Source organism: Pyxicephalus adspersus, chromosome 1 (assembly GCF_032062135.1).
Source record: "Pyxicephalus adspersus chromosome 1, UCB_Pads_2.0, whole genome shotgun sequence".
In the NCBI taxonomy this organism is placed as follows: domain Eukaryota; kingdom Metazoa; phylum Chordata; class Amphibia; order Anura; family Pyxicephalidae; genus Pyxicephalus; species Pyxicephalus adspersus.
In genome coordinates this window covers 78,408,974-78,436,100 of record NC_092858.1, presented here as the reverse complement: position 1 = coordinate 78,436,100, position 27,127 = coordinate 78,408,974, and the positions used below count along the sequence as shown (strand labels likewise).

At 37.7% G+C, this 27,127-nt stretch overlaps 1 protein-coding gene across 1 annotated transcript in view; it reads left to right on the top strand.

Annotated features, from left to right (window-relative positions):
* The window catches only part of NF1 (neurofibromin 1), a 102,807-nt gene that overhangs the window by 9,587 nt on the left and 66,093 nt on the right, over positions 1 to 27,127 (top strand). The window contains exons 2-14 of the mRNA XM_072404986.1: positions 5,041 to 5,184; positions 8,566 to 8,649; positions 9,938 to 10,128; positions 10,403 to 10,509; positions 10,624 to 10,691; positions 11,832 to 11,907; positions 13,592 to 13,749; positions 15,263 to 15,436; positions 16,203 to 16,331; positions 17,557 to 17,631; positions 20,913 to 21,035; positions 23,627 to 23,761; positions 24,702 to 24,815. Of these exons, the coding sequence (XP_072261087.1) occupies positions 5,041 to 5,184; positions 8,566 to 8,649; positions 9,938 to 10,128; positions 10,403 to 10,509; positions 10,624 to 10,691; positions 11,832 to 11,907; positions 13,592 to 13,749; positions 15,263 to 15,436; positions 16,203 to 16,331; positions 17,557 to 17,631; positions 20,913 to 21,035; positions 23,627 to 23,761; positions 24,702 to 24,815 (1,578 nt within the window). The remainder of the gene's footprint in view (positions 1 to 5,040; positions 5,185 to 8,565; positions 8,650 to 9,937; positions 10,129 to 10,402; positions 10,510 to 10,623; positions 10,692 to 11,831; positions 11,908 to 13,591; positions 13,750 to 15,262; positions 15,437 to 16,202; positions 16,332 to 17,556; positions 17,632 to 20,912; positions 21,036 to 23,626; positions 23,762 to 24,701; positions 24,816 to 27,127) is intronic.

Sequence of the window (27,127 nt, the reverse complement as noted above, 5' to 3'; positions counted from 1 at the left end):
AAGAATGCTTGGTTATCATTCAAAGCCATTGTCAAGGACTTTCTTGGAAACACACAAACAAATAATTACACAGAATTTGTCCAGAAACTCTTGGAAAGCTACGAAATGCTTGGGTGCAATATGAGCTTCAAGGTGCATTTTCTGGATAGCCATCTTTCTAACTTCCCGGAAAACCTTGGTGCAGTCAGTGATGAGCAAGGTGAACGATTCCACCAAAATTTGAAGGTCATGGAAGGACGGTATCAGGGTAGATGGGATGTACATATGATGGCTGACTATTGTTGTAGCATCCGGCAGGATTGTCCTAACACTGAACACTCCAGGAAAAGCTATAATCGGAAATGTTTACCTTAACCACTTGTTTTACTGTAAAAAAAAAAAAATGTCTTAGAGTAACAATAAATCCTTTTTATGAACAAAAGAAATTTTAATAAACAGTACATTCAAGTTATTTCATTATTTTTTCATTGTATGCAAAATTTGTATGAAGGGTACCCTGTATCGTAAAAAGTGGATGTGATTGCAAAAAACTGGGATCATTTGTAGATACACCACCCAAAAATTAGTAAATAAAATAAGTGTAAGATCTAACTGAACAAAAATGTGTTCCCCAGTGTTATTTGCTGGACAAAAATAAAAAAACCTTTTGGCACGTAAACATCTCACATATATGTATTTACCTGTGCATTTAATTGTTTGCCTGGAGTGGAGCTTTATGTGAATTGATTTGGATTTTTTTAGATCACATTTGGAGCCCTATGAGTGGAATTGATTTGTTTAGTTGTATTGATTTGGCATTTCCACTACATGAGCTATTTTAGATGGGTAAAATGATCTAGTTACATAACAGGATTTCCAGGACATGCTTATCAATATTGAAAAAGCATGCTAATGAAATCAATGCATTGGTAAAGGATACAAAATAATACTAATGCGAATTGGTTTTATTAGTGAAGTTTGCAAGGTTGTTGCAGGTTCACTTCTAAGATTGTAAACTTCCTGTGACACATATATAATATATGCTAATGGTTTTGGATTAGGTTCACAAACAGTTTTCTGACATATACTGGATGTTGACTGCTGTTTAGGGTCACCGCTGGGTGTGTTTAGTAAATACAGATTTTCAGCCTAACTGTAAGCGCCATTTCGGCCCTGCTGTAATCCATTTTTTGCATTGGGCAACTTGCTGCTTCTGAAAGTGAGATCTGCACTGCATCCAGTTTGCTATGCTTCGGTAAACTGTCAGCCATGCAGTTTGACACTGTGTGTCTGAAATTGTCCGTACACTGTGTTCTCACTGCACACTGTGAGCTGTAAAACCACCACATTGGCATTATTATTGGTTTCTTAACCTAAGCTTTTCCGTCAGTTACCTCAATAATAGCCCCCTGATTTGGCACCATTGACTGCAGTACTAACCCCCAGCACTGGTTTCAATGGATACAATTTTAACCCCCAACATTCATGTCAGTCAATATAGTTAGGTTTTTTTTCTTATTTAAATTCTGTCATACAGTTGAATAAACAATGAAATATCCACAGCACACTGATAAATACATCCATCCATCAGTTTTTGTCCCCAATTTGCTTTGACCGAGTGCAGGGGGTGCACTAGACTCCTGATGCCAACAAAACCCATTACCTTGCCTTTATTCCTACGGGGGGTTCCCAGAAATTGTCAAACTTCAAGAACAGCTAGGAGTAGCATTCTGTGGTGTGAAGAAAAATGCCACAATTCCTTGTCAGATTTCTTACCCTTTTAAAAATGTATTTGGTCCATGTCTTTTTGCAGAAATTTTCTACTACTTTCTGAGAATCCGTTTTAATGTAAAATCTTCAAGACAGACTGCGGTAAAAAAAATCCCCACTCTGAACTAACTTTTGGCTGGTGTCTGGCTTTTGCGGGATATTTTTACATTGTTGGTTTTTCTAAAGAGCTTAGGTTGTTGAATTTTCAGTAATTCTTTGCTCTGACTTCTATTTTGTTAGGAATGGCTTGTAGACTATTAATGGGTATGTTAGGAATTGTGATTCTTCTCATTAGAGATCACTGAAATCCGCCTGGCATGTTAAACTGCTTGCTGTATTCTGCATATCCCGTATTACTGCTGCACTGATATGCATGCTGGAGCAGTTTTCATTCACAGTCTAAAGGTTCAAAATGTCTGATTCCTTCTGTGACTAGTAGACTGGACAAATCCAAACAACTCTCCAACAGTACGAACTTTGTTTGATTCTGCACTGGGTGCATTCTTCTCCGGTCACACATCAGTAGCTTTCCTTGTCTGCATTTTTCATATTTTATTGAGTTTATGGATAAAACTGAAATTTCTTTGTTGCAGGGGACTTAGAGATTTAGTCTAAACGATTATGAAAATAAAGGAAAAGTTGTACATGTAGCAAATAGAGCACTGTGTCATCCCCCCTGTTTTTTCACATCAGTAATCCTATACCATATATTTCATCTTGTATGTACTGTTTTGTATAACAGAGCCTTTAAGGATTAAAACGTGAAGCATCTCCAAATACTTGCATTGAGTGTTAACAGTAGATCTTTAGTTCTGCCTAAGCAGTCTTGTGTTCCAAGCAACATGGAGTGGCCATTGCAGGAAAGCAGTACATATTGGTCTAGACTACACACCTAATGCTGCTGATTACACAGGAACATTGAACATATTTGCAGTCCTTTTGATTGTTATTGGAGGTACTCCCTCTCCCATGGTAAGTGCTGTTAAAAGGCAAGTTCTGGTACCTAAAATAGTAGGATTCAAAAATAATAAAATGTATTTTGTACACAGACTTTGAAGCCAGATGCAAAGCTGAACTCCAAATAACACTACAACAAAAATGAGTATTCCCCCCCTTACTTCATTCACAGCAAGGATTAAATCCTTGTTTAGTCTACTGAGCTGCAAATAAGTAAAATATTCCTTGCCTTCTCTTCAATGTATGACTGATCCAACATATTACATTTTGTAAACAACCATTCCAGGCTGAAAACCTTGACTTCCTAGGGGAAATGCATTTACTTTACAATCCCAATTTAAATTGGAGGGTCATAGCCTTATCGGAGTCTCCAAGGCACATAAACATATCTGATACCAATGCATTTCTATATTTTTAACTGGTAAAATCTCAAAATCCATCTTTAAATCAGATTTTAAAGCAATTTTGTACTTGGTCACAAAATGTAGAAAAAAAATCTAATTATCTAAGTGCATGCTAATACCGTTCTATTGTTTCCCAGAAATCCCCAGTACTTCTATATTCAACCTGGTGCAGTCAATAGACACTGTCACTTGGAGAGAGAGATGTAGGCAGATGTGTGTAAAGCTACATACACACTTCCAATTATTATCGTCGGAAAACGAACGACGAACGTTCATGCACGATATATAAGAACGATCGTATAGCACCGATCCTGCACATAGAGGTAACGACACGATCGTTCGTAGATATTGTACACACAATAGATACGATCGTTTAAGGGATAGAGGAACTATGTGCACGACAGGAAAGTGAACGGACGTTCGTTCATCACGCATGCTCTGACCATGGAAGATCAACGAACGACCGTACACACGAACGATGTTCAACGATCGTCGTCCGATCCGTCGGTCCGGTCGTTCGTTTCCAGCGACTTTCCTCGTTCGTCGGCGTCGTTGGTTACTCTTTTACGAACGATTTTTTGCCCAATCGATCGTTCGTCGTTCGATTGGAACGATAAAAATTGGAAGTGTGTACGCACCTTAAGTTGATTTCAGGTACTTCCAGCTGTTGATAAGGTGCAGAAATGTGATAAAAAGGTAAGAGCAGGCATTTTACAGGGCTTACTACCAATCTACAGCCAGCTATTTTAGTTTATTGAACTGGTACAAAGTTGATTTAAAGTGTTTGTGAACTCCCTGTGTCCTGCTAAGTATACTTTTATACCTGTATATCTAGTTGATAGGTTGATTAATTACCTGTTGATTTTACCAGAAAATGTTATGAGCTGATAACTTCTGGTTCTGTCTGCACAAAGAAGTTTTGGAGATGAGGCTTTGTAACTCATCAAAAACAAAGCAGACAGGGCAGGTACCATGTGTAACAATGTAGTGGTGTGTTATGTCAGACATGGGGGAAGGGGTGCCAAACTCAAATACAAAGAGGGCCAAAATTAATACCCTAGACAAAGTTGCAGGCCAACCTTGAAATTTATTAAAAAAAATTGAAAAAATGTTTCCTTCTCATTAGATATAAACCCTTTTCATATTGAAACAAAGAGGTTTTGTTTCACATTTAATCTGGAACAAGCTTATAATAGAGAAAGAGGCATAAACATTTGTTTTTTTCTTTTATTTAAGAAAAATCTCTATTTGTAGCCTTCTGAGTTAAATTTCAATGGTAACCTTTTTGCAGAGGCTAACAACAATAACAACATAATTCTTCTATGAAAATCCAACCATTCAAGTCCATGCCTTGGAGTAGCAAGTAAAAGTATATCTGACGGGGAGTGCTGGAAATGCCAGACGCGTCCATTGTGGAGCTAAATGTTATGAGTGGCCCGCCACTGAAACTCGCTCTTCATTGAAATAGCACCGCTACTAAAATTCCCGGCATTATTTGCCTCTATAAAACAGTCCAATGTGGGGCCACGCATAGGCAGAGAGGCCACTGGTCTATAGACGCGAGTGATGCCAGGAATTGTAGTAGCGTTGCTATTTCAATGCAGCGGTGGGCCAGCTGCAGTTCATATTTAGGATTCCTTTGGGGGCCCAAAAAAAAAGTACGTTGGAGGCCAGATTTGGCCCCCGGGCCACAGTTTGACACCCCTGACATAAGGGATGCATACTGTATTAGTGGCCTAATACCAAAACCAATATTGTTTTGTACCAACAGCATGTTTTTTTCTTTCTTTGCTGTACACTTTGATTTAGTTTAACAAATCTGTGGATCTGTATGGTAGGTTCCAGTTGGGGTGTTTGCAGAATACACATCTTTACAACATACCTTTTAAAGTTGGTTTAACTAAATATTTTTTTTTCTTTTTTTTTCTAGCTTCCAATTAAAGCCGGACAGCAGAATACACACACCAAAGTCAGTATGGAGCACAACAAAGAGTGTCTCATAAATATTTCAAAGTACAAATTCTCCCTGGTCATAAGTGGACTTACACACATTTTAAAAAATGTAAACATCATGGTAAGTTTTTAAAAGCATGATTCAATTAAGAAAAACTTTCAATATTTAGTAATAGGTGCTAATAAGTTTTTGCCAAGGTTTTCTCTTCCTAAGATGTAGCATTTACATACTGTACCAGACGCTGACAAAACTGATTTTACCACCCTAACATTTTGTTGGAAATGGCAAGACCTTACATCTGAACTCCAATGCTAACTTGGCAGTTGAAGTAGTTCTTTGGGATTTGTAATTCTTGTCAGTTTTGTAATTCAGACAGAATAGGTAATTGACCACTGTTACAGTAGAAGTGCAGTTTGGTCAAAAGTACACCCAACCTGCAGGTTGGACAGTAAGGAAGCAGTGGCACTGGTGATTCATCTTGTTTTCTTCCCATCATTTGTTCACTGTAAGAAATTAAAAAAAAAAAAAATACCACTTACCTTAACTTCTTAACCTAACTTCTGCAGAGCCCTTCATACGCTGTCCTGGATTCTTCCTCCGTCATGCCGGGCACTGCCATCTTCTTCCTACGTCACCTGATCTAACACTGCACCGGTGAGATCGGGTGATGTACCCTGCTCTGAGTGCACAGTAAGATTGGCACTTTTTTTTTATTTTATCTTTTCAGTTCCTTGAAAAGCCCGAAGCATCCTGGCATATGTGATGTAGGTATCCTAGGATGGTGCCACAGTCTCCTTTGGCCTTCTTCCCTAATTCTTTGTACGTTACCCAATCTTGCACTGTGCAGGCGTGTGATGGGGTGACGTAGATAGGGCGAAAAAAAGAGTGCTGATCTTACTGCATTACTCGCATGCGCAGGAGGAGCAGCCAAAAGCGTTCCCATTCAGTCTTGGTTGCCGCAGGGATCAAGAGAGAAAGGCAAGGGGCCTTACTTTTTATTTATTTATTTTTTTAAAGGGTTTTAATCTCCTTACCTTTTGGAATACACTGCAACCTATAGGGAGATTGTACATTGGCAAACAAACTGCAAGCCAGCACAGGGAAGCCACTCTTACTAATGTCCCAAGTGGATGGACAGTAACATTTGTGTAGAAGACTAGCCTGTTTTTGCTAGTCAGCAGTAATGGGAGCCCCAGTTCTTTTGTTTTAATGGCTCTGGGGTTGCTTTTAGCACACCTAGTGATGGTGGTAATGACTGCAACTTAAAATCTCGCTCTCTACTTCATCATTGGAGCCCTCTTTAGCTCCATTCTGTGCTGCCAATTCTCTGTCTTTTCTGCTTTTTACTACGGTCATGCAAATCTTTTTGCCCAAATCTCCCAGTTATTTGTTGACCCTCATTGTAGAGGCCACAACTGTATTCCTGCTTCTACCCCCACAGGTTATGTATGTGATTCTAGTTATCTTAGTGGTGTACAGTAACTGCGCCACAACTATGGGTGCATTTCTATGGCAAAATGGTTTCAAAGAGTCTGCTCAAATCTTTTCCTAAACCCAAAAGTGGCATCCAACATGCCAGATGTGGAAATGTGGACAGATTCAAGCAACAAACTGTCTTTAGATACGAGGGTCCTCTAGGGGAACAAGGTAACGCTTTGGTGGCTTTGTAGGTACAGTAAACACTTAATGCATGCCTTTCCTCGCAAGATTGAAATTACTGACATTCTGGTAATCCTTCAAACTGGACCAAGCAGACATGTTATGCTGACCTGTAAAGCGTTCTAGGTGATGCACTAGATCTTCTGTCTGAAGGATTTATTTACCATTCTACTTCATGGTTGCTGCCCTAAAGCCCATGTTGTAAGAGTTCTTTCTCTTTCCTAGTGTGTAATTCCTATGATGTTAAAAGCCATAAGGTCTCGTGATCTATGATGAAATGGAAGGCATCTCATTGTGAATCGAATTTGCTTCTTCCTACAACTGGTTCTGGACCAGCGTTTAACTTTTAACATTTTCAGGAATCGGTTTTCTGCCCTTTTTATATTGTTTGAGACACTGTTGGCCTCTCACTCTCTAAATAAAACCTCTTGCACATGGGATCAACCACGGAACTCCCTCTGTCCATAACCCTTTGACTTTGTGGAATCTGAATCTGGTTATTGGTGCTGTTTTTTTATGTCATCATCTCGTTAAGTGTCTGAAGTGGATGCCTTTTTTTGTGCAAGGAACCAGTAATGATCTTGCATAGAGACAGTTGGTGTTGACACTTCTTTCTCTTGTCTAAGGTAGTTTCTGACTTCATCTTAACCTGGACATTGTTCTTACTTTTAGTTCCAATTTTAGGCCATGGTTGAATTTGCAACAGTGTGCTGCTGATGTGCAGTAGGAAAGCAGAATACCTTTTTTTATTTTTTATTTTTATTTTATTCCATTATCTCTGGGTGTCTCAGGCAGGCCATTATCCAGGCTCAAAATCTCAAAGATTTTGTTCTACTCTTTTCTCATAAAGATGCATTTTGAGATATGTGAGTGCCTCTTCGTTTTTGGTGATCCAGAAACTGTTTTTTTATTTATTTAGTTTTGAGTTCTTACAGGTCAATGTTGCTGGCTTACCTGATTCCAGTTTTTGGTATAAGGACCTTCGTGTGGCTCTTTCATGTAAAGGGAGTTCTCTGCTGTTTGTCCAGTCCTTTAGGTGGCTTACTGTATAAGTAGCTCTTTTTCCCTAGACATGTTGGCTTTGGTTGCTGTGCCTTTCTGAACAGCTTTTGGTCCCAAAACAAATACAAGACTTCCCTCATTGGACGAGAAAGAAAAAAAGCTTTTGTAAAGTCCATTAAGAGACCAACACTCACACTCGCACACATCTCTGTGTATTTTTTGCTGGTTTGGATTTTTACAAAGTAAAGCATGCTGGTAGTTGTAGTATGGAGAGGTTTATTCTGGGCTGGCATACAGTTTTTTTGTTTGGCAGTGTCCAGATCTCATAAAGGTAGGTGGGAGTATAAGCTGAAGCCTTTCAGTGAAAAAGAACATTACTCTTTTATTTTACACATAATTTAGTACCATGACAAGGAACACACATGTACTTATGTGGTAGTATGATTGGTCACTGTGAAAAATAGTTTTGTAATTTAAATATTGTAGTTTTTTTTTAAACATTATATAATATAAGTGTTGTAACATTGTCTATTTGAGAATGAACTTGTGTTTAACAAATTGATGCCTATCAACCTGTAAGTTGGTCTGGAAATCGGTTCCAACCTTTGTGTCTACAATATGTATGTTCCTAACTGGAAAGGGTAGCTCAGCTCTATATAATAAATTATTGTATATAAAAACTTGATCACCAATTTCCTAGTCAGCGTACAGTAACTTAGCTCCATGTCCAACGCTTGTATGCTTCATGTTTCCATTTTAAAATATATTTATCTTTACACTTTATCTTTGACTTTTCCATCCGTTTTCAGCATTCAGAGCTATTTTGTTTTATATTTATAGAGGATATTTGGAGAAGCTGCTGAAAAAAACTTGTATTTGTCTCAACTGATTATATTGGATACACTGGAAAAATGTCTTGCAGGGGTAAGTATTTTTTTAAGTTCAATTTTTTTTTTTTTAGTTTAACTTAATTTTAATGCGACAAGGGGAGGGGGGGACGCACCCACAGTACACTATCCAGACATCCACATCTCTGGATACTCTAATTTTGTCTCATCTGCAGTAGAGCAGGAAAGAGCCAATTTATGTATTTCTACTTTTAATATTGCTGCATATTTTTGCAGAAACAGGCAGAATTTAGTTCCATTTTAATACTAATAAACATGATTTATGTAGCACCAACATTTTACACTGCACTGTACATTAAATAGGGGTTGCAAATGACTGCCACACAGGAGGAGGAGAGGACACTGCCCCGAAGAGCTTACAATCTAGGAGGTGGCCGAAGTATCACACAAAAGGCAGGGGTGTTTGCAGTGCTTCTCAAAATCATCTCTCCTACTTTAATGCTTGTTAGTGAAAAAAAAATGGGGGAGGATCAGATTTTTTTCTTTTCTTCCATTCATATGTGAACAGCTGATCTTGTCATTGCCAAAAAACAGCAACAGATAGCTTTTGCAGGTGTTTCCTGGTTTAATAACCCTGAACGAACTTCCACTGCAACACACAAACTGTTTTTCTACTTTTGCTAATGCTCTCATTCCAAATGTTGAAGTAATTACAAGAAAAGTTGTTTAATTTATCTGGAAGTGCACTTTCTTAATATTACCTGGCCTGTTCTATAAAGCACTTTCCTGATATTACTTGTTCTGTTGTATAAAGCCATAAAATTATCTCCTAACTAAAGTGGAACATTGATACAAGAGTAGCTGTGTTTTCCATCTGTCTATTCTGTAGTATTAGTAATGTAGTAATTAGTTATAGAAAGTTGCTATGTTTACTTAACCTATTCATGGTCAGAGCAAATATTACCATTTTATTAAGCAGAGATTAAACTGCTAATAAGTTTATAACTGCTTTGCATATTCCAACGTAAATAAACTTCACTGCTGATGCAAGGGTTTTGCAACATTGTGTAAATATGCTTAGCACATTATGGCACACTTACCAACTAAATTGCCCCCCTCCAGCACCGAGACAGCTGCGATGTCCCTTGTCTATTTCTGGCGCATGCAAGGGACACATGCGCAGCTTAGCTTCTTTGACCTGGTGCAATCAGGCAGGTAAGACGGTTTATTGCAGAAGCAGCATCGCCTGTGTCTTTTTGCAATAACCCTCCCCGCCATCTAGTTTTCAAAGTGGGAAGATTATATATTTATTTCAATGTAAGGATGTGTCAACTGTCATTTTTATCTGTACATTCTCATTTCAGCAACCAAAAGACAGCATGCGCTTGGATGAAACAATGCTTGTTAAACAGCTGCTACCTGAAATCTGCCATTTTATTCACACACATCGAGAGGGCAACCAGCATGCAGCTGAGCTGCGGATTTCTGCATCAGGAGTCCTGTTCTCTTTAAGCTGCAATAACTTTAATGCAGTTTTTAGTCGCATTTCTACAAGGTAAGAAGCGGAACCTTTGAACATGTTCATGTTGTGAAACACAAATGAGTACTACAAGCAAACACCTAAGTTTTTAGTTTCATTTTTGCAGTGCTCGGGGCCTAATTAAGTGGATTTCTGTGCAGTGTTTTATTTTGGGGAGATAACTTTTGTTCATAGAAAGGAGATTAAATGATCTTTGCTGCATTGTTGTTTTACCTACAAAGTAAACTAGGCTTCATCCTATATATTCCAATTCAGTGATAAACTTTGTATTTTTTTTTTTTATCCTTAGACTGCAAGAGCTGACGGTTTGTTCGGAAGACAATGCTGATGTTCATGATATAGACTTGATACAGTACATCAATGTGGACTGTGCAAAACTCAAAAGGCTCCTACAAGGTTAGTGGCAGACATTCACATATCCTACAATTTGTCCAACCAAATAAATATTTGACTACAAGTAAATACAGATGTATTCTAGTTCTAATGCTGATTTTATGTTTTGTTTTTCAGAGACGGTTTTCAAATTTAAATCCTTGAAAAAAGTGGCTCAGTTGGCGGTTATCAATAGTCTGGAAAAGGTAAAAAAAACTGTCAGACAGTGTTTTAGGTGGCCATTGTGCCTAAAAACTACTGTCGGAACACAATCTAAACTAATGACTGCATTCACACAAACTCACCAACAGACATCTAAAAACATTGGGCTGGGTAAACACGTGCAATAATTGTCATTGGAAAGGATCTTTCACGATGCATGAACGAGTGCTGTACATACGGCACTGTTCTGCTCTATAGAGAGGGGAGGGAGAGAACGACATAGCGGCACCCTGCTGCGCGCTCTCCCCTTTTGCTTCCATTAAGATCGTTTGTCGTCCATCGTCCGTGGATCCACCAGGACGGTTGTTTGGACGATGGGCTGTGTGCACGCCAGATTCTCGTCCGATAGTGGCCGAGAACCATTGGACGTTTTTTACCTAGCTGTATGTTCATCCTCAAAGTTTTAATAGCTTTGCTGTAGTTTTCACCAGTTTACTTCCATCCATTCCACCCCTGCAACAAATGACCCTGGACTGGGCTAAATACCCCGCTTGTGTTTTAATGGGTTAATGAGTAAGCATAATAAACTGTCAAGTGACCCAGGAAACCTGCATAATGCTAGTGTGTAATTTAATATTTAAAATTTTAGTAGCAGGGCTCAGGTTGATTTTATTTTTTTTAGTAAAAATGGAACTGGGTTTTGGCTTTAAAACATTTCAAGATGTTCTAGTGACCTTTATAAGGTATCTTCACATTTTGTTTTTCTTTCTTTTCTGTGCTTGCTTCATTATCGCCATTTCCTACCAAATGCTAGTTAATCGCTCTTGGAAAATAAATTTCAATGGAAGGGTTATAAGAATAATAATTAAGAATAATAAAATGCTGCTTTTGCATAAACGGCCTGAAAGGTTTAAGGTACTTTAAAGGCCAGAAACCTTGGGAGGTTGTCCTAAGATTAGTTAATGTCATTACTGTGCAGCTTCATGTTTTCCTTGCTGGATACTTTGACATTAGAAAGCAGAGCCCCTACCTCTACCAATATTACTGCCTCCATCCAAATAAACAGTTCAGATTACATTTGTGTTTATTTGTATATAGTATGCAGGACATCTCACTCAAGTTTTTTCTTTTATCAGGAGCTTTGTACACACAATTTTGATATTTGTAATATTCTTACTTTGCAGGCATTTTGGAATTGGGTTGAAAATTATCCCGATGAGTTTACAAAGTTATATCAGAGGCCTCAGACTGATATGGCAGGTATGTTTTCTTCTGAGCAACTGGTGGGTAGTAAAGCAAAATCATAGGTTTTGTGTACTCCATGAAGTCAAACTCCTGAACATTCATTAATTTTTTACTCCGTATACATGTGCAGAACATTTATTGGATGAATTCCTCATTTTAAAATTCGACCACCTCCAATAAGCTTTTTTTTCCAGTTCAACCAACTCTCAAAGTGACCTGCAGCCAGCAGCTTTTATCAAACTTTTTGTCATTGCAGTTGAAATTATATTTGCCTAGAATGTTTCCTAGTGAATGTCCAGCAATACAACTTCAGTTTGCATACAATCTGGTTCTATTTCATTGTTCAGTTTGATAGATAAAATTATTGGCCTAATTATCTGAAGGCATATTTTCTTTTGTATAACAAAAATCTGTTTTGTAATGGGTTTTTGATAGGGCTTTCATTACCATGTTGCAGGAGAAATTTAGTATATTTGACTTGTACTTGATGATAAGTTGTTTACCTTTTCTTAAACTCACAATTTGTACTTTACATAAAAGGGTAGACAACCCTTTTATTTAAAATAAAAAAAAATATTTTTGTTTTATTTTTAAGTGCAAGGCGATCAAGAATAAATGGGAGCGCAGAGCCCCCCAGGATACCTACATCACGCTTCCCGGGAGGCTCTTGGCTGTTCCTTCTGCGCATGCCCAAGATGCTCAGGAGGAGCCCTTTCATCAATAGAAAAAAAATTGCCAATTTCAGGCATGCGCAGTGAGATGGGCATGTTTTTTCCCAAGCTACCCCACCAGATCCCACACTTACTTACACTTTAAGACCTGCTTTAGTTTTTGCAGTATTTGATACTGAGTCCTTTTTGTTTCCTCTTCAGAATAGGAACAAATATTTTCTGTGCTTAGTATTTAAAGTATTGAGTTATTAGTGATGTACTTTATGGGAGCTGCTAAAACTGTAGATGATTTCCCTGATCTAAAGTTACTGCACCCTCTTTTTACCAATCAAAAAGTAATTTATACTTTAAGGAAACGTAATACTAATGATTGCAATTCAAATTCAAGCTTGTAATAAAGAAAATTGGTTTATCTTCAGGAAAAAAATCATAGAAAAATTAACAGTAGAACCAGAGGTACATGCACTTAAAGTTATGTAAACAGTTCCATTTTCATGTAAAAATTTAGGCTGATCATCCCAAACCATCATTTTTTTGAAATAGAAGGTGGTAGGGTCCGCCTCATAACCCCTGCCAAACATCTATGAAATAGTGATTGCTTTTACACGTGGTCTTGTAGGAAACCTACATATGCATTTTGTTTAGCTAATGCCAGGGGTAGGCAAACTCTGGCCTTACTGGCCTTAGGGCCAGATATGGCCTGGCCTTAGGGCCAGATATGGCCTGGCCTTAGGGCCAGATATGGCCTGGCCTTAGGGCCAGTAGTCCATTCCGGGCTAGCGCCACCCTGTTCGATCCGGCCTAATCCCGGCCGGCAGGGGTTGGCTCTTGAGCCTCCTTGTTATGCCTCCCTTCCCTATTTACTGCGGCTGGCGTTAACACTTCCGCCGCCGGGGTAAGGGGACACTCCCTCTCCTCCATGTACATTGCGTACATTGGACAATGTGTCAAGTCTCTTAGGAAATAATTGTTAAGGTCTACACAAATTTTTTCTCTTGAAATAATTGTTTTTTTTTTTTGTTTTTCAGATTGTGCAGAGAAGTTGTTTGACCTTGTGGACAGTTTTGCTGAAAGCAACAAGAGAAAAGTGGCAGTTTGGCCCCTGCAAATAATTTTACTTGTTCTGTGTCCAGAAATTATTCAGGACATTTCTAAAGAATCAGTAGAAGAAAGCAAACTGAACAAGGTGAGAGCGTCTGGGATATATTGTGTATGTTTTATGTCCATTCTTTTATTTGAACTGGTGTAGTTTAGAGGTTTTAATGTAAACCCAAAATGACAAATCCTTTTGGCAAATCAAATCTCATGAATTTTATCTGGAGCTGCTGTGTGTTTAGCGTTTTGCTGGGGGTTCAGCTCTAAAAGTATATTTAAAACAAAAAACTAACCTCTCCATTCCATCACCGGGTGCCTCAAATTGTTCCTACTTCTCTTTCCGTTTGTGATCCTCAGCCATCTGGATTAGGTTGACGTAACTCCCACTCAGGAGTTCATTCAGTCTCCACAAGCACAAGGGTAGCCCGGGATTACTGGGTATTCTGGCAACCAAGCTGAACTGTGCATGTGCAACTAAGCTTTTTTGACTTCCACAGAGTGATCAGGCAGGAAAGGGGGAATATTGCAGGGGAGGCATCACCTGTCCCATTCTGCAGTAATGACCTGTCTGATCAAAACTTTTTCAAAGTGGATTTTAACTCCATTTCAATCTTCCACTGTATCTATAGGGGTAGCCATGATTTCCATACAGGCTGGACTTCATATCTGCCTTTGTTCACAGGCAATTCATTATGTTTAAGGAGTTTTGTAGTTTATATGAAAAGGTAAGGCAGTTCATCTCACAGGAAATGACGAACATGCTGCATTTCCTGCAAGAGTAACTGGCATTTGCTGTTGAACATGTTTTCTAACAACAAAAGGTTAACATATATGTAGCTACTAAGTTATCATGCAGATAACTGATTGTCATTGAACTGTATATTTTAGAACCAATACAGAAATGGTAGCTCGCGTGCTCTCAATACCAGGTCTGTTTTATTATGATTTAGCTAGCCACTTTTCTCTGTTAGCAAACCCCTCACCATCAAAATATAAAATCAATATTTATTTTTAAAAGGACAGTGTCATGTATACTGCGTTGTCTTTGAAATTTGTACCTTTAGCCTTGCTCTGCATATGTCCATACTGTAACTCTGTGCCTGGTGATACCATAATCCCAGTCCACATCTTGCTCCTATTACTTGCTACATTCATTCCTATGGCTTATTGGTACACATAGTGGCATCCTGATGGTGCCCAACAAAAGCTATAATATGCAACCGGGACTTTATATGTACAGACTGAGCAGTGCATATTTTGGGAATACAATAAGTACGTTGCTATGTGGTTTCCCCTGGGAAGGGTGCAGGGAAGATAGGTTATTTTAGCTTTTTTTGTTCCAGAAGCATATGTTTGTCCATCACTCCTCCTTTCCCACCTAAACTATTTCTGTCAGTTTCTTCAATAAAGTTTTTTTTAATAATATGGTTATGATGTTTATTAAAATTTAATTGAATATTGGTGAGCTGTAAGCCTAAATTGGTGAGGATGCGATCATTGTCTTGTTATATTTTTAACCAAAATAGTAACTAATGTGATTTTGTGGAATCATCATGCTTAGAAAAAGGTTTATCTCATCGTACAAATTATCTTATTTGTTTTAGAAATTGTTTCTTGAAAGCCTCAGGAAAGCCTTAACTGGCCATGGAGTAGGGAAACCACTTACAGAGAGTGCTGCAATTGCTTGTGTGAAGTTGTGTAAAGCATCCACATATGTCAACTGGGAGGATAATTCAGTCATATTCCATCTGGTCCAATCATTAGTCATCGACTTAAAGGTAAGAACAGCCATACATTGGTGCATGTTTTTTTAGCAAGTATCTATTTTTTAGTGGTCTTCAAAAAATCTAGGTATGGAAAGCCTTTGATGGACTTGAACTGGTTTTGTGGCTGTAAAATAAGTGGTTTTAAAAGTTCAGTGCTAGCCTTCTCATTTAATTCTGTTGCAAATTAAGATAGCACACCTAGATTTCTGAAACCGTGCAACTTGAATGAGTGCACAGAAGTTATGGCCAAGGAGGAAGCATAATGTGTACTTTTTTTTATAAAACTTTTTTGACCATGATATACATCTTTGTGTTTTATTCGTGGATGCCCAATATGTACTACATGGAGATATGTGGCTTAAAAATATAAGACTTGTGTCAATGGATCAGTTTGACAAAATGTTGAGATACTTCTGAGCTCTTTGGAGTTGGTTAACAGGTGTGGTTGACCACCCCTAGACCTTTAAGAGCTTTTACATGGGAATGGGACCAAATACATGGGAATACAAAATACATTGACACTTAAGGATTTTTAAGATTTGTATTTATCAAGGCATTGTGTGATTTTATAAGCTGTTGATTGTTAACTTTATTTTGTGAGTAAAAGTTTTATAAGCATTTGCCGTGCAAAATGCAGGCCTATTGCTGAATACATCAATAACTGTTTTCACGTGGGTAGGGGACATATTTTTATAATGTGTGTGTGTGTGTGTGTGTGTGTACCTTCATTTTAACAATGTTCTACAGTTTATGTGACTTAGACAATTTGTATCCACAGAACTTGCTCTTCAATCCCAGCAAGCCTTTCTCCAGAGGAGCAGGAAATCAGAATGCGGATGTAGACCTTATGATTGACTGCCTAGTTTCTTGCTTTAGGATCAACCCTCAGAACAATCAGCATTTCAAAGTATGGCTACCTTCCCCTTTTTTGTTGCTGTCAAAATGTTTGGTTTTGTTTCCAATTGATATATTTATTACATTATAAGTGACCTTTTCTTCATTTTTTTCCATAGTTATTAAATTTAATTTCTTCCAATCTGCATAGTGATAACAGACTGCAAAAGACTACAGTTTGAAAGCGAGATTTTCCAGAAAATCTATTCTCCTGCCTTTTGTAATTGAATTAATTCTTCCTGTAAAGTACTACACAAGACTTAGTCCTAGGTTTGAATGTTTAAGATAGCAGTGCAGTCAGTTATTGTAATGAATCAAGTAGTCCAGTATTAATATAATTTTTATACAAATGTTTAAATTTATCTCATACTTTTACAAAATGCTCACAATAATATCTAGAAAATAGGCCACCACATTCTTAGATGTCTGAAGCAAAACTAAAGTAAAAAGAAAACAAGATTACTTCTAGGTAAAAAGACCCTTTTATAAAGAAGTACCTAAAAAGTAAAACTCACTAAAGTTTTTTTAATCCATCCAGAAGTGACTTAGATCCTTTCCGTGAAGAGAATGTTTATATGATGTGCAGAGAGTTTGAAATACGTTTTTAGTTGCAGTGCAAACACAATAAAGATTGTTAGTGACAAAGGAAATTACAGTTAAGAGAAAATCTTATGCCAGACAGTACTTTCGTTCAGTAGCCACCATACAAGGAGCTATATTTTCCTTCTTACTTAGCAGCAATTCTTATGGTAATACTATTGTGATTATGAGAGGTGGGGTACAAGGCTATGCATGGTCCGAAGCCTGCTTGTAGCCAAATGACTCAATGTAGTTAGTGCTTTAAAACACTGTTGAATTGTAATTGTGGGATTCATGCTGGAGACAGCAATGTCAATATTCTGGAAAGTGTATAGTTTATTTTACCATTTTATTTGATTATATACAGTATAAGATCTAAATTGCTCATGCGTTAAAATAAGTGTTGATCCTTAATATTTGAAGACATTTTGAAACAAATAGGTAAGACTTTTCCCCATCCCTAATGCTGTTCAGATAGATTGTGCGATATATTTTTTGATAAAGCTGAGTTTTCTAGTTTACCATAGCTTTGGGAAATCGTATAGATATGTGTTTTTTGGAATTATGCTTTGCTGTGTTTCATTAAAAAATATTTTATACATTACAATGCTTTATATTTTATTGCTTATTATCTTTGTTTTTTCCTTGTTTATTTTAAGATTTGCTTGGCTCAGTCCTCACCATCAACATTTCATTATGTGCTGGTGAACTCTCTGCACAGAATTATCACAAATGTAAGTATGTTGCAATTGTCCTTTTTAAAAAAAAAAAAAAAAAAACTTTCTAATGCCTGGCTTGTTAGAATGTACAATTTTTCCATTTTTTTTTTTGGATTATGCCCCAACAGTCTAATGCTGTGTATTTTAATCTATCTCCCTAGTGTTCCAGGTTTTAATAGTGTAATCCCTTGTAGTAGTGTAATATTGTGATCAATGTGTCTTAACAAATTAGGCTTAGTTTACATTGGCAGTAAAAAAAAAGCCCCTCCTGGGTGACTACATGGCAACTGCTGGGCACCTGGGATTGGTAACTGGTCATAACTGCTGGGCACCTGGGAATGGTAACTGGTGATAACTGCTGGGCACCTGGGATTGGTAACCGGTGATAACTGCTGGGCACCTGGGATTGGTAACAGGCACTAAGTGCTGGGATTTTCAGGCCTAGCAGTTTTTCAAGCAGCAGTGGTTCTTGGCGAGAGGAAAGTGAGGGGTAAACACAGCAAATGTAACCTTACTGCCAATGTAAATTCAGCCTAACTTCAGATGTTACCTCCTAGCGCTTTACCTAGGTAACACAAAGAGCATCATGCATGTGATCGCAGATGGTGGCAGGACAGCCAGTGCCCTCCTCTCATCACTGCCAAAAACAAAAACTGCCTGTGAAATGTATCCACCCGCAGTGTGATAGCTGTGTGTGTAAAGTCTGCTTGTCAGATTCCGCAGCCTAACAACTCACTGTGTTCAATCCTTCAGATCTCCTAAATTGTTGGTAGTAATTACCTAATTTTTTTAGGGTACACAGGGGACTCATAGCTACTAATAACCAACATTTCTTTTTTTAATTTCAAGAATTTCAAAATATGGGGGTCATGAGTTTAAAAACTTGTGGAAATTGAACATTTAGGTTGCTGTTTTTATAAGAATGTGCACCTAGGAGCCCAAAATTGAAAATGCAAATTAAGAACCCCCGGGGCCACATACATAGCAGGAAGCATTGGTGTGGGCCCCCTAAATATTTTACCTACCTTTCACTAAACTATAATTGTAATACTATGCTGCCCTTTCTGCTTCTGTTCTTTGAATCCCAATTTATCTGGAATGAGGAAGTGCAGGAAACCGAAATTGTAGGTGCAAGTGGGGAACAGATGTATAAACCCCTAAAATTTCATTAGCATGGCATCATTAGAACATAAAAACCTCTGCCCATCAAACTGTCCGCTTCCCTACCTTGAGCCCTAATTTCTCTAGAACAGTGAGGTGCAGATAAACAGAATCATAGGTGCAACTGCGGGACACTTGTGGCTAACACCCCCAAACTTTTATCACCATGGCATCATTACATAAACTCTGCCCATCAACTCGCTGCCCTGTTACCCTACCAGTACCTGAACTCCATTCCAGAGCAATTGGTGTTCAAGTGTTAGAAGTGGGCAGTAATGTGTAGCAGGGCAGTGCGTTTGCCATAGTAATGAAATTTTAGTGTGGGGCAAAGGTGTCCCCTCACTGCAGCTACATTTTCGGCTTTGTACATCCCACCATTCTAGGGAAATTGGGGTTCAAAGAAGAGAAGCATATAGGGTAACATAGTATGACAGTTATAGATTTGTGAAAGATAAGTATAAATTTAGGGGCCCTTCCCCAATGCTCCCTTCTATGTAAGCTTCCTTGTTATGATTATAATGTACTAGCTTTAATTCTTAAGTTCAGTGACAAAGACTTCTGGCCTTTTTACATTTTACAGCGTTTTCCTAATCTGACTTGCAGTACTAAAGCCAACCATTTTAGAAGAGGACTAACATTGGCAATGGCAAATACTTTTTAATCGGTTAATATTTTGAAGTTGATAGATTTGTAGCCTGTTTCCTAATAATGGTTAAGCTCTTTTGAGGAATTTCTTTATGGTAGCTTCACACCAGCATGTTGCAGTAATGTACTAGAAAACATGTTTTTTTGCACTTTACCTTGACACGTAGCATGTTAAAAATGAGTAATTTTTCTTACTTTGGTTCTTTATCCTTGAATAAAGTTTAGCTGAGGACCTAAAATACACATCAAACAAATGCATAATAACATAGAAACGGAAAGGGATCAATTACATTCACTGCACTGTTATAAATTACTTTTTTGCAGACATTCTACATGCTTCAGTTTACTCTAGGGTCAACTCAAGTATTGGACTTCTGTCTCCTGTTTCCATAGTTGCAAAAAATGATCTCACTGCAAGGAAGCTTTTAGAGTAATAGGACACAACAGGAAGTTGTTTAGCCAGATGGCACTAAAGGGTTTCATTTAGAATGCTTACACTGGTGTATTCAATACCGCTGACACAGCAACTTGTTAGCAACCTTCAGTGACAGAAATTTTGTTGAATATATTATCACAGTGGTTTGTTTATCAAAAGTTTTCAACATTATTTTAGTTATCCTGTTTAAAATTTAATTTCTTTGTAACATGTAATATTCATAAATTATAGCGCATTTAAAAAACTTAAAAACTTAAAGCATGGCACATAACTTCTGAGCTATATTTTCCCTTGTATTCAGTTAAAGCTCAGTTTATTGGCAAAATAAATAAATAAATAAATAAAATAAACACATGCTGCTACAGATTTCCAAGCATTAAAAAAATCAGATATCCATTATCTTGGGTAAATCAAAATCTCCTTCTCTCCCCTAAAGAGGAGGGTTGTGGCACCCATTCAGGGTTGTTTAAAAGGACATTGTTAATGATACAATATTTATACCTGTGTCAGTATTTTAATTACACCACATGCATATGTTTGTGACTTGGAAACTAAAAAACGGAACATCAGATTAGTGGTTTGTTCAGTTAATATTACTGGTATGGCAGATCTCGGCTCCCTGCAAAATGGAGCTCTAGCACTCATGGCTTGTTTCCACTGTTGTTGATTGAAGGAATTTTACCCTGATAAATGCTATGCAGCCATGCATGTAGACTGGAAGTGGCTGCAAGAAACCAGCAGCACGTAGATAAAGCAAAGTATGAAAAAGGGGGAAAGCGCTACTGCTACTTTGAAGTTGTTTGCAAAGGAATATTTTTTGCAGCCTTGCTTCTTTAAATGTTTAGAGTAAACACAGGTATTTTCCATGAGTATGCAGGAATTTGTTGGTTAATTTGTGCTCCAACTTTTCTTCAATATATCCTAATTTAGAGTAGGAAAATGGTGATTGCCAGGTAGGTACAACTATTTGGCAATCTTTATAGCTGCTCTCTTGAACAATCTTCTGCTGGTAACTAAACCTTTCAGTTTTCATCTGTGTTTTTTGCTTTGACAGTCTGCACTGGATTGGTGGCCCAAGATCGATGCTGTGTATTGCTACTCAGGAGAGCTTCGTAGCATGTTTGCTGAAACGCTCAAAATCGTAATGCAGTTACATACAGCAATCCGCCTGACACCGGTAAAGTTTTGTATCTGATACCGTGTTCATATTCTTCAGTCACTGCATTTTATGTGTACATCTATGTTTTCTCTATATCATACTAGAAAAAAACCTTTTTTTTTTCCTTAAAGCAACAGAATCCAAATGCAGTGCACATTACCTACTATGCGTTGTCGTTCATAGCAAAAAGGCTGCATGTCCATTTTTCCCCCCCTTATTTTGGTATGATGCCAGCCCATTCATTAAAACTGGATGTGGATCATGTCCAGTGTATTTGACTGTGAATGGTCATATGGTCATACACCTGTGTTCATGGGTGCATTAGGGTAACAGTGAGAAATGTAGTCCATTTTGAAAAACAACCTAGTTTTATTTTCAGCCTCCATAATTACACATTTTAATACTTGTATCTAAACCAAAGATTGATAACAATCTTGTTTGCTTTGTTGGTGTTCAGCGAGTTCATAATACATTTTTAGGGGAATATAGCATATAAGGGAAAATGTATGAAAAATATTCGGCAAGGAGTTTGTATAAGGAGAATGTCATTGATTGGTGGTGCTTTGTCTTCTGCTTACTTTGTTTTTTTTATTGGCTGCTGTCGGTCACATGATCAGATGCCAACCAGTCACTGTTTTGCATGGCAATGGGCTTCTGTTGCTGTAAGTATGACACATTGTAACTACCGCAGAAAAGGCTTCAGGCTTTCTTGCCTTTTCTGTGTATAGTTACCACAGTAGTCACACCATTTCATTTCGAATGCAACAGGCAGCATGTCTTAATTTATAGTAGTTTCACATAGCTATTTTAGCAGGTGAAGCAAGCCTCAGCATACTTAATTTTTTTTTCCATACTTTTTTGGTATCGGAATATTACCTTTTCTTTGTCAATGTCACACACATGTAATCATCCATCAGAATTCCCTGATGTCATTTGTTTAATTCAAACAGTTGTTGTGTCCAGAATCTATGTTCGTAAAATTAAAACTATTTTTATGAACGTATGGCAGCATTTTATAAAGGTTAAGAAAAAACAATCTGGTAATTATGAGGTTTTTTCTGGATTGAAAAATCAACCCCAGTGGGTACCATTGCTTATTGTTAGCCAGGTACCCTATGCTCTTTTGTCCTAATAAATGTACTTGTTCCAAGGTCATTGCAAAAAACAAAACTGTTGTGTTCAAAAATCCTGAGAAATGTCTTGCAGACGTCCACTTTGACCTAATGATGCTTCTGGTCTGGACATTGTGGAGAACAAACTGTGGGTGACTCTTGAGCACTGGGTTTGTTATATAAGTGCTTCCCATACCCTGCTCTGGCAAACTTGGTAAAACTTCCCAGGTCTAAAACAATTGGCATTGCTGGTGTGCCTAACCCACCTCTGAACACTCATTTAAGTATGTTGGTCAGTGAGCTACCTCAACTAGGCTGTTGTATAACACTATTCTGTCCACCTTATTTTTGAAGGGGTAAAACAGGGACAGTGAGCATGGACATCATCATGTGGAAGATGCACCATGTTCTTGTCATTCAAAGCCATGTGGAACTCCAATCTGGTTGCAACTGATATAGCTTGTTTGGGTTAAATGAGTACCTAAGGCCTTGCTTAGTTCCCTGAGCTTAGTTGTTTGTTTGCCTCTCCGGTGCAGTATGTCTTGTTCAAGACACAGGGGAGTAAATCCCATAGTCCTGTCTTGATAAGGTCTGAGCTGTCACAGTCCACCACCATGTCATCTTTCTTTATGAAAAAAATTTCTTTTTTTGTGATTTTCAGATGGACCCTGTAAAAGTGAACTGGTCTCTGGGTCTGCCATCTCTAGGTGGTTCAGACCACTTTTCAAGCTTATGTTTTCAAAAACAGAGCACCATCCTTGCCTGTTAAAGCTCCCTATGCCAGATCTGTCAGTGTCTCTTGGGTATTTAGACAATAATAATAATTTAGACATTCCTTTGTTCCTTGTTAGTGTTTTGATTGCTTTTTCCCACACTTCAATTGAATACTTCAAAGGCAAAAGGTTACCTTTGTCCTTTTATGGGTGATAAAAAAAAAAAAAATTTTTTTTAAATAAAGTGTTACTTGTAGTGCTTTTGTTTTTACAAAATGAGGCATGTGTGTAGTAGGAAGGGTTTTCCTTGATTGACAAGTTTTTGTGTTTGCCAACTTCCTATCCTCCTTTGAGGCAGCAGTAAAACCCAAAGGTGAAAGGTTTCCACTTCCCATCTATGGACCTATTCTACTACATGTCTTATTTTTCAGGTGTAAGTGTTGCAGTTCCTTACATTTTTAGTCTCTGGTATTCTCATTTATTCTGTTGTGTTCTCCATTGTTTAGCTTTCCTAAAAGATTTACAAATATGGTAACTTGTGCACAGATACTTCTGCGTCACAAAGTACTGTTTGTCTCTACTGAAACCTAAAATATGATATTTCACTAGTTAGCCTTTTAGTATAAGTTTGTGAATCATTGGTGACAATTTTGTCCCTCATGCTCAAATACCTATTTTGTGTCAAATCAATTTATAAAGGCTGTGTATGCCAATTTCCTACACATATTGATAATGTCACTCACAATCTTTTGTATTGATGATGTACTGGAATTGTTTTTCCCAGAGTCTGACATTTAAAGAGAAAATGCCATACCTGAAGTTTAAAGAGAAACCAACTGATGTGGAAACAAGAAGTTACAAATATTTGCTACTCTCTTTGGTCAAGCTTATTCATGGAGACCCAAAGCTGCTACTGTATGTAAGTAGATAACCTGTTTAAGCATTTATGATTAATACTAAATTTCATCTCTAGCTAAAACCTTTTTTGGCAGATTAGGTAAGGTATCTCTGACATGATTTCTAACCATTGTCTATTCTAAAACCTAAAGAAAATGCTTTGCAATGTGTAGAACACTTCTGGATCCTAAAAATGTTTCTTTCAGATAAGCATAAAGCTACAATCTTGTGCTTTCCCTATGCCCTGTGCAGCTCCTCTCATTTTCTGCTATTGATAATTGAGGCAGGTCTTCACAGCGATTAGCATAAATAGCATAGAGCTGGCTGGATGGACACAATAGGCATCTGCAGGAGGTGGCTGCTGTTTGCATGACTGGTTGCTCTGGTTTTTTGTGGGATCAGGGGCTTTACTTAAACAATGAATTTACTTCTAATTCTCCATTAGGCAAAGTAATCAGAATTTTGAAATATCACAAATACCTACAGGTACACTTTAAAGCCTGTCTGTGTGTCACTAGCAAGTTAAGAGAACTGCTCACCTTCTGTGTTCAGTGCCCAGGTGAACCTGCCTTAAGAGTACTAGGTTTTTATGGTTTTTTTTTCTTTCCCTGCTCCATTTTACTTTTCTTAATATATGTATTTATTTAATTTTGATTCATTTTTACTGGCTTATATTTCCAAAAGTGATATAGATCCAATATGTAAAACTGATAAATACTTTCCAGAAAATGTTGAGGTTAGGCATTGCATCTTAGAAAGAAAATAAAATGCAATTGAAGTCTTAACAATTTAGCATAACAATGTTTCTAATTTTATTCAAGTTTAATGAACCATGTAAAGAATTTCACTAACTTTGACACATTTTTTTAATCGTATAAGGAAGAAAAAGTAAGTTGGGTTATAAGTTTTCTACATTTCCTACTTAAAACTAACTGCCTTTGTGTCTGTGTTAAATTACTCAGAACCCAGGAAAGCCTGGCCCTGACACGCAGAACAGCACTGCAGAGCTAATTAATGGATTGGTACAACTGGTCCCACAGACAAACATGCCAGAGATTGCCCAGGAAGCCATGGAGGTGAGAGATCTGTTTTTAGTGGTTGAGCTATGTGATGTTAAATTGTGTTAGTGTGAAATTACAATAATTATGTAAAGTATGTAAAGGTTGTTTATAGGTATCAGCAGAATCTTTAACTGCCCACAATATCTGAAGGATTCCAGGACTTAGGTTTGAAGCTCTGTTTACTCAAAAAAGTGCTCAGCTTAGAAATTGTAAAATAGGCAGAATGACTGCCTATATTTATGGTAAAACAGCTACTAGAGGTTGTGGAAGGTTGGAATAGTTCAGGGGTGTCAAACTCTGGCCCGAGAGGTCCTTTTGTTTGGCCCCCCAAAGAGTTCTGAAAATAAATTGCGTCTGGCCCACCCGCCTGCCACTACGTATTGCAGCGAGTGATGCCACTACTACAATTCCCGGCATCACTCGTGTCTATAGAGGAGCGGCTTGTTCTGTTCTATAGATGCAAGTAATGCTGGGAATTGTAGTCTCTGCATCTTTTGGGTCTATGGAACAGCTCTCTGTCTATGCGTGGCTCTGCATTTGGCTGTTCTTGTTGTCTTCTGTTTAATAATGATAATAATAATAATAGTCACTTTCAGCACTGGAGAAATGTATCTACAAGTGTGGGGAAAAAAGAAGCTGAGGCTCGCGTTCAACTCTAATTATAACTTCTGACCCCCTTAACTTTTTGAAGGTCAGCCATGTAGAAAGAAGAATAATTTGAATGGTAAAGTTGCAGCTGCTGAAGAATGCAGTGTGGAACTTGGGGGCAGAGGTGCTAGAGAAGACTTGAGGGGGGCTGTCAGAGAACTGGTGCAAATAAAAGAAAGGGGATGGAAGAACCAACAGAGAATGAAGTGTGGGTGGTATGCAGGTACATTATGCAGGGTATGTGGTGTGGATGATTGGAAATGGTTAAATGAAGAACTGTGACATATTCAAGTGCGGAGTTGTGGCTGCCAAAAAAGTTCCTGCAAATATTAGAGAACTGGTGAAAGCTATAACAAACATTGGGGACAGGTTACCATTGAAGTTTTACTCAGAAGGCTTCAAATGGAGAAAGGCATAAGATTTTTTCCTAAATAAAATTTAAAAAAATTCTTAGGCCTCTTTCTCTATTATAGGCTGGTTCCAGATTGGATGTTAAGCAATACCTCTTTGTTTTTTATATCAAAATGTTTTATATTTAATGAGAAGGAAAAACTTTTCTCAAATTTTTTAAAAGGTTTCAAAATTGGCCCCTGACATGGTCTAAGTTTTTAATTTCGTGCCCCCTGTGTATTTGAGTTTGACACCCCTGGCATAGATCTTTGTGCATGCATGCCTTCAAACTCTATCAATTTTCTTGGATTAGTACAGTGCTTTCAGTCCTTCACACTTGATCCCACTTGTACCAAATAGATGTATTTAAACTGTATGAAAGCTCCTAACTATGAACTTCCCTTATTTTGACATCATTTGGCCTAATAAATATAATTGGAAGCATTTTGGTGAGACTAATGCAGACATCAGATTTTCACTTCCGATTCTTAGGGGGATCTGAAATGAATTGGAAAGGAAGTTCAACAGGTGACCAATCATAAAAGAGATATTTTGTATGGGTTATTTTTAGAACTTTTTGCCTTATATTTCGATAATTTTTATTGAATGTTTTTTTTAAAAAATGGGGATAACAGTTTATCAGGGAACAGATGGCAATGTCAAGCCACCCCATACAATGGTATGGGATTAACAACTTTTTCAAAGGACAAGGTATAAATAAGGCGGGTACACAGAGTGAGGAGAGCCAGGAGGTAGGGAAATCAGGGGGTGAAGGAGGAATCCATCTAAAGTTTACAAGCATAGGAGGAGATAAGTATATGTGTTATTTAAAGGAGTATGAGATCCATGGGTTCCCTATGTTGTCAAAGTCTAGGAGATTAATTTTGAGAGTGCTTTTGGGTTTATCATTGATCTCATTCTGTTCTTAGTTTGAGCTTAATCCCATCAAGAGATTGACATGATTTAACAAGGTTGCCTTGTGATGCTAAGAACATATATCTGAGTAAGCGTTGTGAATGTTTAAGCAGAGTCAAGTCCACCCTGGTAAATAAGACAAAAAAAATTGTCCATAAGATGAGTTTTCAGAATCATAGAACATAAATGAAATACAGCTTTCCAATATTGTTGAACAATGGGACGGGACCCCCTTATGTGTTCCTTGGTGACCACAGCCTCTACAACAAAGTCGGGACGAGAGATTTGCATGGTAGAGTCTAGCTCAGACCAAGCACCATCTTGGAAGAGTTTTGTAGTTGGATTCGACGAGTGATATATTACCAGATATTTTT